Source organism: Grampus griseus (genome assembly GCF_964374135.1).
Source record: "Grampus griseus genome assembly, chromosome: 1".
Lineage (NCBI taxonomy): Eukaryota > Metazoa > Chordata > Mammalia > Artiodactyla > Delphinidae > Grampus > Grampus griseus.
The window spans coordinates 56,595,770-56,613,250 of record NC_139017.1 but is presented as its reverse complement, the minus strand read 5'-3'; the positions used below and the strand labels follow the sequence as shown (position 1 = coordinate 56,613,250).

Here is a 17,481-nt window from a genome sequence, read left to right as displayed (position 1 = left end):
GAATCTATTCTTCAGATAACAGCTTTAGAAAACTGCTTTGAAAGGGGGACTATACTTGGTGGTATTCAATCAGATATCCCGTACTGTCATTTCTTTTCTCATCACCCTAAGAAGAAAGGAGAGGCAGGAAATATACTCCAATTTGAAGGGTCAATAATTTCCTTAAATTTCATGAAATACCAAGTTACTATATAAAGCTGAATATATTTGATACTCTAAAACCTGAACTATCTGGGAAGAGTCAACTTTAAACAGCTGTCAGTTATCTTGTCAAGACTAAAAGAAACACTGTTTTCCTTATGTCTTTTGAAAGAAGGTGGAAGAAAAAACACTTTTGGAGGACTACTTGAATCACTATAGTCAATAAGAAATAGAATAAAACTTCTATTAAGGTCAATGGCTAAATTTTTGGTTTTAGCAAAGAAGCGCCTCAACTGGGGGGAAAACAAAGGTGGTTAGAAAGGTAATAACGAACCAACAGCTAGTTAACCCTCTCTTAAGAATCCCTAAAGTTGGTTGTTAATTGAATAAATTGAGAAGCAACTAAAAGGACTATACAGGTGGATGGAGCAGAATGGAAGGTAATATTATTAAGTAAATATTTATTACGTAGCAGACAGAGTGATAGACACTTTATATCCATAATTGCATTTAATCCTTAAAATAAACCCAGGAGCTAAGTATTGTTAGCTTCATTTTACAGAGAAGAAAACTAAGACATATACTGGTAAAGTAATGTGAAGAAAGTGATACAGGAAGGGTTAACTAAAAAGCCAAATACCTCAACGCCAATGTTAAGCTGTCTCTATGTTGCTTCTTCTATAACTGAATACATTGCTGAATTTTCCACATCAGGGTAACTGCCCTCATATAAGCACAAAAGTGATTTGGGTCTTAGATCCAGCTCTTAGTTCCCATCTGTACGCAACTTCAGAGATTAAGTGAATGACTTCAATCACCAAATGAGATTCATTTTGCTCCATGTTCATGAACACTAATCTGATCTAGGACCTGCCATCTACAAAAAAAAAAATAGAAAACAAAAAATCTGCCCCTGATCACAAGGAAGACTTTTACTGAATAAAAACAACACAAAAGGCGATGTTCAAAATACTTTGGAAAGCTGTTTGGTAGCATCTACAAAACCTTAGCTTACATATGCCCTAACCCAGAAATTTCACTCCTAGACGTGTACCCACTGAAATGGGTACACGGGCTTCCCTTGTGACGCAGTGGTTGAGAGTCCGCCTGCCGATGCAGGGGGCACGGGGTCGTGCCCCGGTCCGGGAAGATCCCACATGCCGCGGAACGGCTGGGCCTGTGAGCCATGGCCGCTGAGCCTGCGCGTCCGGAGCCTGTGCTCCGCAATGGGAGAGGCCACAACAGTGAGAGGCCCGCATACCGCAAAAATAAAAAATTAAAAAAGTAAAGAAATGCGTACACATGTTTACCAAAAGACAAGTCCAAGAATGTTCATAGCAACACTATTCATAATAGCCCTAATCGGGAAACGATCCAAACGCCCATCAACAATAGAATGGAAGAACAAATAAATTGTAGCATATTCACAAAATTGAAATAAACCATGCCTAGATGCACTATATGGATGAGTCTCACAAACATAATGATGAAAAAGAGTTCATATTGTATGATGCCATTTACATAAAGTTCAAAACCAATTAACACTAATCTAGGTGTTAAAAGTCAGGATAGTGATCACTCTTCAGAGGAGTAGTGACTGAGGGGAGGAGGGCTTATGAAATGCAGGTAATGTTCTTTTTCTTTTATCTGGGTACTTGCTACATTAGTATGTTCGGTTTGTTAAAAATCAGCATGTTTTACACTAATTTTTGCACATTTTCTTTTATTCTGTTATATTTAAATAAAAGTTTCTTTAAAAACCAATGTTTTATTCTTGGGGGATTAACAGCATAGCATTTACACTGTAATTAATACTTTTAGCCTTCTTCTTATCCCTCCATATAAACAGAGACAGATAATAAACATAGGAGGCTTTGTTCTTTAAAAAGAATTTTTTTTCATTTCAATTTTGGGCTAAATGTCAATTTACAGAGTTCCATTCATCTCAATATAAGAAAATGTATTTTCAACTCTAGTTTCAAATCCTGTTGCAATCCATCTTCACCAAACAAAAGAATTAACCCTAGTCACCGCATATTTAGCTTTAAGTAAATATTTTAAATAAAACTACCGATAACTAGTTCTTGATTCCAACTGCATTGTCAAAGTCTACTAAAATTCTTCCCTTTTCTGCTACTTCATTAACTTCATATTCTTAACCTCAGAATGAATGAAGAAATCCTTAAAAACATTTAACTTAGGAAAACATGAAATGAGGATATACTTTCTAAGAGTAAAATTTCAAGCTCAATGACTTTCTCATTTTGCAATAGGATCTTTGCGCAAAATATTCTGCAGACCAATACATTTTTTTTGTCAGAATAATGAACTTTGAAAAATCAACACTTTTTCCATCTAAGAATTTCCAAGCCTTCCATTTGTAACTCAATATTAATTCATAACCATCAAGATTTAAATTGTTTTCTTTAAAAAGAGAGAATAGGACGAAAACAAATACCTATGGATGATTCTATTTAAGACTATGTTTCCATTTCTTCTTTTGGAATATTTTATCACACATGAAAGAATAGCCTTGATATAAATATTTTATTAACCACAAGGAGGAAAGGGGCAAAGAGAAAACACAGACAAGCAGGAAATAAAAGTTTATCTAAAAGTTTCCTTTGCAAATTAATCCTCTGACAAAGATGACTTAGTGGAAAGAACAAATATCCTGAAGCACACTACAATACTGCTCCCAATAAACTTTATTTTGAAAGGCTATTTACTTTGTTAAGGGATGTTATCATTTATTTCCTTGGTTACCATGATGCTGTGATTACAACCTACTCCGTTTTGGAAAGCTATGCAACTTCCTTAAAAAGCTGCAGCGTACAGGTTTAAGGGAATAAAAAGTAACATCTATGATGCTCTTACTAATTTTAATGAGCATTAAGAGCTTTCAAACACTGTGATTATGAATCGCAGCTGACAACTGATGAGAAGGCTTATAAATTTACTTTTCTTTTCCTTACCATAAATGTTGCTAATTTTTTTTAGCAACTGATATTAGAAATTCAAATATCTTCAAGACGAAATTTCCTGAGGAATTATGAATCTGGGTTCCAGAAGACCCGTGGACAGTGCTCCAGTGTCAGGTATGGCACCATTCAGGTAGAGACAATTTTACAAAGTCACTATTCCAGTGTTACTACTTTACCAAAAGTGACCAAGAAATCCAATTTAACTGGTATGATTAAGCATATTCATTTCATTCTCTTTTCTATAATGAACACCACCGAACCAATCTACTCTGAAGTTAGATAATATCAGCAAAAAACATGAAGCAATGATAATAAGCATTTGCAATCTCTTACTATATATAAAGATAAAACTGTTAAAATGTCATGCCCCCACTTTTTCCTATTTTTATAAATACCATGAAATACTGAACTCAGATCAGTGTGCAATAAGTAAGACCTATAAATATTTATCAAAACTAACTTTTAGTATCACCTTGTTTTAAGATTACAGAACTCAATGAGTTTGGTTTTACTTTCAAAGAGTATTAAACTAAATTAGAGGAGTCAGAACTGTTCACCACACCCATTTGGATAATCAGGCAAAGTAGAGTTTTTAGTACAAATGTCCAGTTTGCTTTGTGCATACTGTGATCACACCATTTTGACTTTGACTAAGGTTTTAGCTCCTAATTTTGCATTCTTCCTTTAGGTTTAATTTAAATAGGCATTTTAGGAACTAATTTGTAAGTAAGACAAATAGAATTAATGTGTCATCAGTCAGGTACTCTGGCTGTTATAATATTCAGAATTCGGGAACATATTCTGTGTCTCTCAGTGAGTCACTCAACTCTTCTTTATCAAAATATATTACAAATGTTTTAAAATCTTACATGTTTACAAAATGCTCTGCACCCTTCATATGTTGTGCTTCTGCCAGCTAACCTTTGAAGAGCAAAACCCAGCTGTGCTTGCATGTCAGATGGTTACTGCAGTAAGTAGGCTGAAAAGTAACAGTTATGCTTTATATAGCTTATACGTTTTTATCTTTTTTAACCTTATTTTTATAATGAAATTTCTAGTTCCTGGGGTGATTAAAATGGTTAGACTTTTCTTCTAAGAAAGAAGAAACTTTGTGTTAAAAAATATTGTAATATAAAACTGTCTAAATTATATTAAGTTTACACTTTTGATTACTCCAGCTTTTTACATTAAGACAGTTATATTTTTATATACATTTATATTCCTAATAAAAAAGTTTTTCTTATCCAGCAACGTTTTCATCACCGCGAAGACAAACATTTTGATGGGCAGTAAACGATGTATGTGTGTGTAATATTACTTACATCTTTAAAAGAGTAAAGTAAATAAATACAGCCATCTAAGGAACTAAAAACAATAAAGGAAACAAATATAGATACCTAAGGAATTCTGCAAACTGATTTTTGAAATAGTCTACTGTCTAAACATATAATTATATGATATAGAAGCTTTAGTTTATCACTTCTCAATTGTCTGGTAGGAGTCTCAAACAACACACAGGAAGAGATATGAATTGAGAACTTAATTACCATAAAATTTTCATTTATATTCACTCTTGGAGTATAATTACATTACCATTAAAAACACACCTGATTCTAATTTCACATATTTAACTTTAAAGGTCCTTGGTATTAGTAATGCATAATTACACAGATATAGGCTTATTGTGAATTTAATGAGACAAATTTAATTACCTCATTTTAATTTGTAGAAATTATATATGCCTAACATTTTCATTTCTCACAAATAATAAAATTACAATTAAAGTCGTCTTTACTAAAAATTCAAATAGAACTTTTTGGTCAGTACTTATGGCTTAATGTTCTTTTTTAAGGTAAAAAGAAAATGAAGAAAATTGTTAATCATGTTACGTAGAAACTATTTTCTATTTTGACTTAAATATGAGAGATGGGAGTCACTCTACCTCACAAAGCAGTAAGTCAATGATGTGGAAGACCATGCAGAGTGGGAACTTGGCAGTAAAAAGAGTGAGAAACCACTGGGATGCATACATATGAGCTTCCAGGTTCAGATCAGAAAAATGGCCGTGCAGGTCCGGTAACTGCTCCTGAAAGTCAAAGTGGAAAATTGTGGGGGGAGGAACACTGAAGACGCCTCATTTCCTGCCACAACTGCGATTTATGACAAGCTTGCTACGATCACTCTCAATTTACTACAGCATTTGTTGACTTTTATATAACTACATAGAAGTGATGATAGGAGATGAGAACTGGGCATATGACAGAGAACAAGAAAGACATGTTATGAACAAATAACAAAGATCAACTCTTGCTCACTTGACTGTTCCTGTTTCTTGGGAAATGCTTGCTCTGACAGAACACCTGTGGTCTAGTGAGTATCAGGACTCCACAGTCAAGTCACAGTACTCCATTCAGGGTTGAACTCCTAACTAGCCAAAAAAGAAATGTATCTTTTCTTTGAAGACCATTTAATATAAACATCATCTGGGTTCTATGATATTACTTCAGTACATTATGGTACTGAAGCCCAAAACATAACCGTACTTTTAACAGTCTATCTTCAACATATTAAAAATTACAAAGTACAGAAATTGTACAAGTATATAATGTATAAAATTGGATGTCTCCTGGGAAAAATACTGGGAAAAAGAGGAAAAACCCTCTTTTTCCCCAATTTATACAAGTAAATGCTTTTCAAAAGCATGAAAGGCAAAGTATAAAGCATTAGCATAGCTATTCCCATAACTGAAAGACAAAGGCAAAGATATATAAAAGCCCACTTTAGTTTTGTTTTCATAAACAGACCACAGAAATAAAATTTTTGTACAAGATGCTCTTTGAAAAACACCCCAATGTACCCATCAGGTACTTTTAATGGGGTATTGAAGTGGTCATTCAGTTAACAGACAAAAGTGCTAACAGAAAATGTATTTGGGTTTCTTCATAGTACCATGAACATGCTATTCATTTATCAGGTACTTTTATCTGACTCTCAAAGCTCTTAAGAATACTGACCTTTGAAAAAATATGAACTTTTAAAAATGAAAGGTAAATGAAAGCTAAAAAATGTGAAGAATCCCAAATATTTACTTGGAAGAATTAAATCTCTAAAAAAGAGCCCATTGCTTGTACTGTCCATAGTTACCAGATTCTTCTACACAGTCTTTTTCCCCCTCAATGCCCATTTGTCATTGTGCTTACAGTTCTTTTGACATCCTCCTCCCCCTTTATTTCTTCTTCACATTTCAGGTCTTCTACCCTCCTATATTCCCTTCTCCTAATACAGCTGTCCTTAACCTCACTGCAAACTCTCTGCCTTCCACTTCCCTGTTCTAGTCTTTGTCTCCTACTGGCTTCACTTCCCCCTTAGACACCTATTGATCTCCTGACAAGTCATGTCAATAAGCTCCTACCAGTATCCTCTACTGCCACATCCCAGTAACCTTCCTCCCCAACCACTTTACTTTTCCCCAATATGGAATCAATTCAATCATGTATTTTCTTCACATTTCTCTTAGATTCCCAATACCTCTTATAGAGAAAGCCATATAAACATGTTGCATAGACCCATTACAAATTTAAGATTTACAACCTCAGGTGGAATTTCAAAGCTACTCAGTAATTCCTTTAACAGCACTAGACAATAATTTTGTCCTTGCTCACAATCTTTTTTATGACAGATATATAAAAGAATACCTGTTTCTCATACATATAATTTACACATATACATTATGAAATAGTTAACAACATTGTTTGAGATCTGGAAATTACAGAGGAAAAAATTTAAAGTATGTCCCTACACTACAATATTTTAGGTGGTTTTTAATTTCATCAATATCTTTCTGTCTCTTTAAAGTGTTCTCTACATGTGGACCTAAATATGGTACTAGTGCTAATTAACACTGAGAAAAATCTTATGTATTTCAGCTTTTATTATGTAAATATCTTCATTTATTTACAAATAATACTAGGAAATCTCTTTACTGACTTAATTCACCATATTCGCACTTCAAAGTGTATTAAGTTGAATATTTTAAATGGAAAACTATTTTTATAAATGGTCAAGTAGTTAAATAAATATTTTATGATATTAAGACCACTGTAGATATTGGTCAGAAACCAAATCCATTTACCTTTTCTGTAACTTTCCATTAGATTTTCATAAACCATTATTTTTTCAATTTTATTGGACTTTCCCTATAAGTCAACAAATCCCTGAGTGATAAAAGTTCCTAATGTTTATTTACCTGCATTAGTCTCTCCAACTGATAGAACTTGCAGTGAAGATCTTCAAAGTTGTTTTTGTAGAGGTCTCGTAAACCATAGTCATACATGATTTTCACCAAAACACAGAATGCTTGTTCCTCTGGCATCTACAGGAAAACATATACATACAGAACATGACTGAGTGGCATTTGACCAGAAGGTCAGAAACATTCCTTCACGTTATTAGTCCCCTGTATTACTGGTTGAAGGCCACTAGTGAATGAAATTCTCCAGAGCCAGCTTTCTGCAGTGACACAGGTAAAATCTGTGTTCCAAGTTTCAAGCTTCCCTACTTGAGATGAATTTCCCTCTTTTGCTAATTTTAATCACCTTGTCATTTACTCTTAAGCCATCTTAAAAATAGGTAATACAGTAAGATGATGTAAAAATTCAAAACAATTTAAAAGTATATAAAGGTTAAAAAAAGTCTCACTCCTCTCTATCCCTATATCCACTAATCCCTGTATCTGTCCCCCCAACCTCTTTTGCATAATCTCATAACTACTCAATAATTTCTCATATAACCTGCCAGTGTTTCTTTATGCAAATAAAAGATTTACATTTATTTTACTTTTTCCCTTTCCTATATAAAAGATAGCATTCTAAATACATTGCTATGCACCTTGCTTTTCTCCCTCAATAATTTCCCAAAAGAGGGATTGCTGAGTCAAAGGATAAAATGCATTTTTAATTTTGATAGATAGTATGATACTGTCCTCCCAGAATCTTGACGTTGCTATTTTTCTGTCTATAAAAAGGTCTTCAGCTGTTTCAGAAGCTTAGGAGCTTCTCTCATTAAGATTTAAATGACAAATAAAATCTGATATACCTTCCCAGATACTTTTATCTGAACAGAGAATAAAATCTGAAATCAAAAGAACCGATCTCTAAATTATGGTATCAATAAGCTGAAAGAATTTAGAGAGGGACATATTCAATATTTTAGAATTTGTACCAAGCAAACAGAAAAAGTTGTTCTTACTCAAGGTCCTAGGATGTAACTATTATGTAAACATTTACTTTAAATGTCACTTCTTTGAAAGTCTGACCTTGGCTGATTTCGGTATTTGACACATTTGTTAGACCAACTTCCTGCCTGAATAATTGAATCAAGTAGAGTTCTGTTTACCCACTTAGAAATGTAACTGTTTATTTAAGTTCCTATACAAACTGACCACTTCTGTTTGCTACTATAAACCATGAAATATGTAAATTAGTTAAATAAAATCTCCTAAAGTTAAATAAGTACAGTTAGCCGTTGTCATTTTGCTTCTCTAAATATTTGCTTATTTCTTTTTTACCTATGAGTTGGTGGCCTTGGCTTTGACCCCAGCTGTTCAAGTCAGCAGACATTTTTCAGTTTTTATGCAGTTATTTAGAACGTAAGCACACTGCATTTTTTACCCCTTTAGCAATTCTGTCATTGAAGCTTCAAGTGACACTAATGTGCACATGAACAGTCTACAATACTTCTCTTACTACCAAGTTATAAGCCTCTTTGTCTTCTCCCTGATCTCTACTAAAATGGCTATACAAAAATGCTGCCCGTAAGATAACTGTAACCAGCCCTAGAGAAACTAGTTCACTCAACTTTTCCCTCTTCCTAAGTAAGTGATGATTAGTTGAATATACAAGGTATAAAAGGGATTAACCTTTATTTCCTTGAATGTGGTGAGACCATTAAAACAAAAGTTTAAACACCCTTCAGCATTCATACATGCAGTCACTGAACATATAAGATGCATGTACCGTTTGTTCTAGGCCCTGGATACAGAGGTAAAAGTAGAGTGCCTTCCCAAAGGACAAGGAAATAGGCAACTCTACTTGAGTCTGATAGACACAGAAGTCGTGGAGTAGGGGAGGATGGGAGTGTGGAAGAGGTGTTAGATGTCACTACAGTTACAGTGCAAATAGAGGGATGGCCGGATACAAGCTTTATCAGGATAAACTATTTAAGAAAATGACAAATAGACATAAATTTCTGCTTTGCTTTTAGATATGGAGCTTAAATTTATTCATATTCATTCAGTCACACTCATTCTCTCTCCCTCTCTCCCGGCACCCATCTCTGTCTCTCTCTCTTGGTCCCCTTCCCCTCTCCCTCCACCACCTTCCCCATTCAACTGTCTGTCTCTCACACATATACAAACAATATATTTAATAAATGTTCTTTAAAAACAAAAGCATTTGAAAGTTTGAACTTGATCCCTAAAAATAAAACTGACAATCCCAGCCTATTTTTAAAAGTATATCTATATTTTGGGTGGGGGGTAGCCTTGGAGTTAGTATCCTTCAGGTCTAGCTTCAGCAATATAGCCAAGGTTTTGATTTTTAGTTAGTTCATGTGTTACATGGAAACAGTAGACTAAACCTACAAAATACCAGTCCAGGTGAGTAGAATCAAAACTGACTATCTGTGAAGACTAAGGTCAGATATAATAAGCTCTTATGGGATCTCAGATACTACCTCAACATGAAAGTGACTAAAAATGAATCCCTGTGAAAACAGAAAAATGGTTGCTAACAAAATGAGTGAGAAAGTAATGGGAAATAGTTATAATCCTTTGGAAAGTGGAAATTCAACCTTCTTTTTCTGGTTTAAAGATGAAATGGGATCTATTTAGCATGTTTAATTAAGCTTCCCTTGGTATTTCTCTTTCTTCAATTAATGTATTCATTATTACTAGCAGCAAGCAGGGTGAGCACACCAAATTAGCAAAAATGTCAAAGATTTTAAAAATGAGAATATCTAAACATGTATAAAATATAGCTAGACAACAAATACCGATTGACATTTACACTGCAGAGAAAAAAGGAAGTTCACACATAGACTTATAATGGTGTTTTGCTTTGAAGGATAAGACAATGCATGTTTTTGAAATACACCTCAGTGAAGTGTCAATAACAGGGAGTGAAGGCTGAGCCTAGATTGATGATATTGTAAAACATAAGATATATGATAAAAACATACTTTGGAAATTATAAACAATAATCACTGGTGGCTACTAATGACTTCAATGATGGCAGAAAAACTTACAACAATAAATTATAGCTTTGTTAATGCAAATAAATATAATACTAATAATTATAATAATAAGTTGGGTAACAGGGACCTAGCTGTAACGTTAGCAGTAGTTGGCCATCACCATAACTCATCAAATATAGAAAATAAATAAACTGGAGTTGAGAAGCAATGCTCAACAACACACCATTATATGCTACTTCCATCAAATAAAACAGACATAAACAGACTAAAAAGTATAGATAACAGTTAAATGTGGCAAAATAATTAGTATTTACCACTTTCTGTTTTTAATATATGTAATTGTAAGTTTATATCATTTAATTTTTCCCAGCTTTATTGAGCTATAATTGACATACAACATTGTGTAAGTTTAAGGTGTACAAAGTGATGATTTTACTTATTTATATATACATATATCACCTCACATAGTTATGATTTTTGTTTTTTATGGTGAGAATTTTTGTCTTTTTTGTGGTAAGCAATTTTCAAATATACAATACAGTACTGTCAACTACAGTTACTATGCTGTACATTACATCCCCTGAACTTATTAATCTAATAACTGGAAGTTTGTACTCTTTCACCACACTCACCCATTTCCCACATTTCCCACACCTGGCGACCATCAACCTCCTCTTTGTCTTTTTTTGTTTTTTTAAATCTTGTGGCCACGCCACAGGGCCTGTGGGATCTTAGTTCCCCTACCAGTGAGCGAACCCATGCCCCCTGCAGTGGAAGCATGCAGTCAACCATTGGACCACCAGGGAAGTCCCAACCATCAACAAACGTTTTTAGTTTCCACATATAAGTGAGATCATACATGTCTTTCTCTGACTGACTTACTTCACTTAGCATAAAGCCCTCAAGGTTCATCCATGTTGTCACAAATAACAGAATTTCCTTTTTTATGGCTAAATAGTATTCCCCTATATGTATATACCACATTTTCTTTATCCATCCATCACTCAATAGACACTTAGATTGTTTCCATGTGTCACTATTGCCAACTAATGCTGCAATGAATGTGGGGTGAAGACATCTCTTTGAGTTAGTGTCTTTGTTTCCTTTGAATAAATACTCAGAAGTGGAATTGCTGGATCAAATGGTAGTTCTATTTTTGACTCTGAGGAACCTCCATACTGTTTTCCACAGTAGCTGCACCAATTCACATTCCCACCAACAGTGCACAAGGGATCCCTATTCTCCATATCCTCCCAACACTTGTTAATTCTTGTCTTTTTGATGATAGCTATTCTAACAGGTGTAAGATGATATTCTGTTGTGGTTTTAATTTGCACTTCACTAATGATTGGTGATATTGAGCACTTTTTCATGTACCTGATGGCCATCTGTACGTCCAGAAAAAGTTTTCAACCTTTCACCATTGAGTATGTTAGCTGCTGGCTTGTCATATATGGCCTTTATTATGTTGAGGTACGTGTCATCTATACCCAGTATGTTGACAGCTTTTCTCACGCATGGATGTTGAATTTTGTCAAATGCTTTTCTGCATCTATTGAGATGATTATGTGATTTTATTAATGTGATACATAACTTTTATGACTTGCATATGTTGAACCATCCTTGCATCCCAGGGATGAATCCCATTTGATCATGGAATATGATCCTTTTAATGTGTTGGTCAATTTAGTTTGCCAGTATTTTGTTGAGAACTTTTAAATGTCATCAGGGATGTTGGCTTACAGTTTTCTTTTCTTGTAGTATCCTTCTCTGGTTTTGGTATCAGGGTAAAGCTTGCCTTGTAAAATGAGTTTGGGAGTTTTCCCTCCTTTTCAATTTTTCTGGAAGAGTTTGAGAAAGATTGGTACTAATGCTTCTTAAAATGTTTGGTTTTAATGTTTGGTAGTATGCACCAGTGAAACCATCTTGTCCCAGGCTTTTATTTGTTGGGGGAGTTTTGATTCTTGAAAAATCATCTCCTTACTTGTTACTGGTCTATTCAGATTTTCTATTTCTTGAGTCTTGTGTGTTTCTAGAAATTTATTCATTTTTTTCTAGGTTATCCAATTTGTTGGTGTATAATTTTTCACAGTAGTCTCTTACAATCCTTTGTATTTCTGAGGTATCAGCTGCAATGTCTCCTATTTTTAAATAATTTTATTTATTTGCACCCTCTTTTTTTTTTAGTTAATCTAGCTAAAAGTGTATAATTTTGCTTATCTTTTCAAAGAATCAACTCAGTTTTGTCAATCTTTCCCATTGTTTTTCTATTCTCTACTTTATTTATTTGTCTTATAGTCTTTATTATTTCCTTCCTTCTACTAACTTTGGTCTTAGTCTGTACTACTTTTTCCAGTTCCTTGAGGTGTAAAGTTAGGTTGTTCATTTGAGATATTTCTCTTTTCCTGATGTATGCATTTGTCACTATAAGATTCCCTCTTAGAACTCCTTTTGCTGCCTCCTATAAGTTTTGATATGTTGTGTTTCTATTTTCACTTGTCTCAAGATTTTTTTTTTCTTTCTGCGATACGTGGGCCTCTCACTGTTGTGGCCTCTCCCGTTGCGGAGCACAGGCTCCGGTCGCGCAGGCTCAGCGGCCATGGCTCACGGGCCCAGCTGCTCTGTGGCATGTGGGATCTTCCCAGACCGGGGCACGAACCCATGTGCCCTGCATCGGCAGGCGGACTCTCAACCACTGCGCCACCAGGGGAGCCCAAGATATATATTTTTTAATTTCTCTTTTTTCATCCATTGTATGTTCAGGAGTGTGTTTTTAATTTGCACACATTTGTGAATTTTCCAGCTTTCGTCCTGTTATTAGCTTCTAGTTTCATAACACTGTGGTTGTAAAAGATACTTTATATAACTTCTATCTCAAATTTGTTGAGACTTTTTCTGTGACCTAACACATGATCTATCCTAGAAAATGTTCCATGTGTGCTTGAGAAGAATGTGTTGCTGCTGGTGGATGGCCTGTTCTGTGTATGTGTTAGGTCTATTTGGTCTACAGTACTGCTAAAATCTGCTGTTTCTGTATTGATTCTCTGCCTGGATATCTATCCATTGTTGAGAGTGGGGTACTGAAGTACCCAAATATTACTGTATTGCTATTTATTTCTTCTTTTAGTTATGTTTCTATTTGCTTTATATATTTAGGTGCTCTGAACATACAGTTGAGTGCATACAAATTTTATAATTTGTTATATCTTCTTGATGGTTTGACTCCTTTATCATTATACAACTTTCTTCTTCTGTTTTGAACATTTTTACCTTAAAGCCTATTTTGTCTGATATAAGCATATAGCTACCTCTACTTTCTTTTGGTTATCACTTACTTGAAATATCTTTTTCTACCCCTTCACTCTCAGTCTATGTGTGTCCTTAAAGCTAAAGTGAGACTCTTTAGGCAGTATACCATTAGATCCTGTTTCTTTTTTTCCTTTGTCCAGTCAGCCATTCCACATCTTCTGATTAAATAATTTATCCATTTAAAGTATTATTGATAGATAAGGACTCGCTATTAACATTTTGTTAATTGTGTTCTTTTTTGTAAATCCTTTGCTCCTTGCTTCCGCTCTTACAGTCTTCCTTTGTGATTTGATGATTCTTTGTAATGGTATGCTTTGATTCTCTTTTCTTTGGTGAATCTACTGTCGGTTTTTGCTTTATGGTTAACAAGAGTCTTACATAAAACATCTTATAGTTATAACATCCTATTTTAAGTTGATAACAACTTAACTTTGATAGCATACAAAAACTTCATACTTTTATTTCTTCCCACCTCACACTTTGTTACTGATGTTACAATTTACATCTTTTTTATATATATTGTGATAAAAATTGCTGTAGTTGAGGTTATTTTTAATACACTTGTTTTGTAACTTTTTTTTTTTTTTGCAGTATGTGGGCCCCTCACTGTTGTGGCCTCTCCCATCGCAGAGCACAGGCTCCGGACGCGCAGGCTCAGCAGCCATGGCTCATGGGCCTAGCCGCTCCGCGGCATGTGGGATCTTCCTGGACCGGGGCACGAACCCGTGTCCCCTGCATCGGCAGGCGGATTCTCAACCACTGCGCCACCAGGGAAGCCCATGTTTTGTAACTTTTTAAGAAGAGTTGTAAATGAATTATGTACTACCATTATGTATTAGAGAATCTGACTTTAACTGTGTATTTACCATTACCAGTGAATTTTACACATTCATGTTTTTATGATGTTAATCAGCATCCTTTTATTTCAGCTTGAAGAATGCCCTTTAGTATTTCCTGAAAGGCAGGTCTAGTGATGATCAACTCCCTCAGCTTTTGTTTGTTTGGGAAAGTCTTTATCTCTATTTCATTTACAAAGGACAGCTTTACCAGGTATAGTATTCTTGGTTGACAGTTTTTTTCTTTCACTATTTTGAATATATCATCCCACTTCTTCCTGGCCTACAGTGTTTCTATTGAGAAACTAAACAGTCTTATGACTCTGTAAACAGTCTTATATATGATGAGTAGCTTTTCTCTTGCTGCATTCAAAATTCTTTGTCTTCAATTTCTGGCAATTTAAATATAATGTGTCTTGGTGCAGCCCTTTTCAGATTCTAACCACTGAGGTCTTTTGGGCCTCATAAATCTGGAAGTTCATTCTCTCCCTAAGTTTGGGAAGTTTTCATCCATTATTGCTTTAAATAGATTTCTGTCCCCTTCTCTTTCTCTTTTATTTCTAGGATTCCCATAATGTATAGATTGTTTAATTTGATAGTATCCGATAAGTCTTTCTCCACTTTTTTTCTTTTTGTTCCTCTGACTTGTAATTTCAAATGACCTACCTTCTAGTTCACTAATTCTTTCTTATGTTTGGCTGAGTGTGTTGTAGCTCTCTATTGAAGTCATCAGTTCTGTCATTGTATTTTTCAGATCTAGGATTTCTATCTGTTTGACATTTCTATTGTTTTGTTGAACTTGTTTTTTTCATCACTGCTTTCCTAACTTCATTTAGTTGTCTGTGTGTCCTTGTAGTTCACCAAACTTCTTTTAGAGGATTATTCTGAATTCTCTGTCAGATAGTTCATAGATCTCTATTTCTTTAGAGTCAGTTATTTGATCTTTATTAGTTTCCTTTGGTAATGTCATGTTTACCTGATTCTGCATGATCCTTGATCCTCTGCATTGCTATCTGCACATTTGAGTAAGCAGTCTCCCTCTTACAGACATTACAGGTTTGCTGTGGCATGGAAAGACCTTCACCAGTCAGCTCAGTTTGGAATAATGCTGGTAGCATCCATGGGAAAAAGCAGGACTTGATCTCAAAGTCTTTAGTTGGGAGAGGCCACTGTTCATGCTCTGAGGTTGGGGTAGGGAGTGGTGGAGACACTGGGTTGGCTCTGTGGTTAGGTGGGCCTGCTGGCTGGGATCCACATACAATCAGGGCCATTGGGTGAACTCGTTGATTGGGTGGGGCTGCTGGCTGTGCTCCATGGTCAGATTGGCCACTAGCGGGGCTCTGCAATCACCTCTGGATAGGCAAGTTCACAGGCTATGTTCCCTGGCAGGGTCTACCATTGGGTAGACTCTATAATTAGGAAGAGCTATGGGCTGAGTTCTGCAATAGGTCCTGGTTGGATGAGGTATCAGGTTGTGCTCCCCACCAGATGGTGCCACTGGCTGGACTCTGTTTAGGTGGGGCCACAGGCTGTGCTTCGAAGTTGGGCAGGACCACAGGCTTGGCTTCATGGTCAGATAGGCTGTTGGCTGTGTTCCACTGTTGGGCAAGATAACAGAATGGGCTCTCTGATCAAGAAGGGCTTCCAGCTATATCACACAGCTGGGTGGGGCTAAAGACTTCGCTGTGTGGTCAGGTAGGGTTACTATCCAGGCTCCTTGACTAGATGAGGCCACAGGCTGTGTTTAGCAATTAGGCAGGACTGTAGGCTGGGCTTCATGGCTTGATGGTACTATAGGCTGGGCTCTGAGGCTGCCCAGGGTGACTCTTCAGGCTACCTGGTTATGCAGGGGCAGAGGCTATGCCTAACAGTTGGGCAGGGCTGCTACCTTGGCTTTCTGACTGAGAAGGGCTGTAAGATGGGATCTGCAGCTGCTCTGGTTCTCTGGACAAACTTCCTAGAAAGTCAGGACTGAAGCCTAAACTGGCAATTGTGTGGGGTCTGTGAATTTGCGTCCCTGCCTGGGCAGGGCAGTAGAACAGGCTCTACAGCCATTATGCCCCACTGACAGAGGATCTAAATCCAGCAGAACTGCCAAAAGCCTGGACTTAATCCCCTGGCTGCACTCTTTTTGTGCCAGATACAAAATAAGACTCTACACTTATAATACAAGGTATTCAATATTCATAAAAACCCTAGAAGGATGATAATATTATTTTCACTTTATATTATAAATGAAGAAACTGAAGCTCAGGAAACTTGCCCAAGGTCATGTAACTTGAAAGGTATTAAACCACAATTCAAATTCATAGTTGTGCTTTTTACTATCCTTTGAAGGAGTTCAGCTTTGAACGGGCAAAGAAACCTAAGAGAGCTAAATGGGAGGATCAAAAGAGGATTTTTTTTTAAGGTAAAATGTCTTGAGTATATTTATAGGACACAAAGAGAAGATGCTGGGTAATGGCTCCAAAGCACTGATGCAAGAATTAACAGAGAACAGGAAAACCTCTTGGATTTATAAGGAAAAAGTGATTTGGGAATACAGAAGGGCTTATTTAAAATATACTAAAACTCTTATTGTAAAGAATCACTATAAGATAACGTGATGTATCTGTCTAGCATCCCATCTCCCTATCATCTGATGTCAAAATCTCCTTTCTTTTAGGAAAACCATTCCATTTTTCAGGAGGAGTTGATCCAGTTCACTGTCAGCACTGAGGTGGACTCAAGACTGGGCCAGCCCAATCAGATACCTTGCCTTTCTGCCCTTAGTAATTGATTCAAGGATGGCAGATTCCCAAGGCAGGCCAACCAGAATCCTTCAGGGTTTTTGTTTGCTTATTTGTTTTGTTTGTTTGTTTAAGTACAGGAGCTATAGCAAAAGATGATCCCTTTTAAATGAAGTTGTAAAACTGAAAGGATATGAAGCCAGGCCAGTCTGCAGCCAGGCTGCCCACTTT

At 35.8% G+C, this 17,481-nt stretch overlaps 1 protein-coding gene across 1 annotated transcript in view; it reads right to left on the bottom strand.

Annotated features, from left to right (window-relative positions):
* LOC309825984 (rab GTPase-activating protein 1-like) overlaps positions 1-17,481 on the bottom strand; it is a 655,950-nt gene that overhangs the window by 197,959 nt on the left and 440,510 nt on the right. Inside the window, exons 16-17 of the mRNA XM_082659907.1 lie at positions 7,372-7,497; positions 5,068-5,211 (exon numbers count right to left, since the gene is read on the bottom strand). Of these exons, the coding sequence (XP_082516033.1) occupies positions 5,068-5,211; positions 7,372-7,497 (270 nt within the window). The remainder of the gene's footprint in view (positions 1-5,067; positions 5,212-7,371; positions 7,498-17,481) is intronic.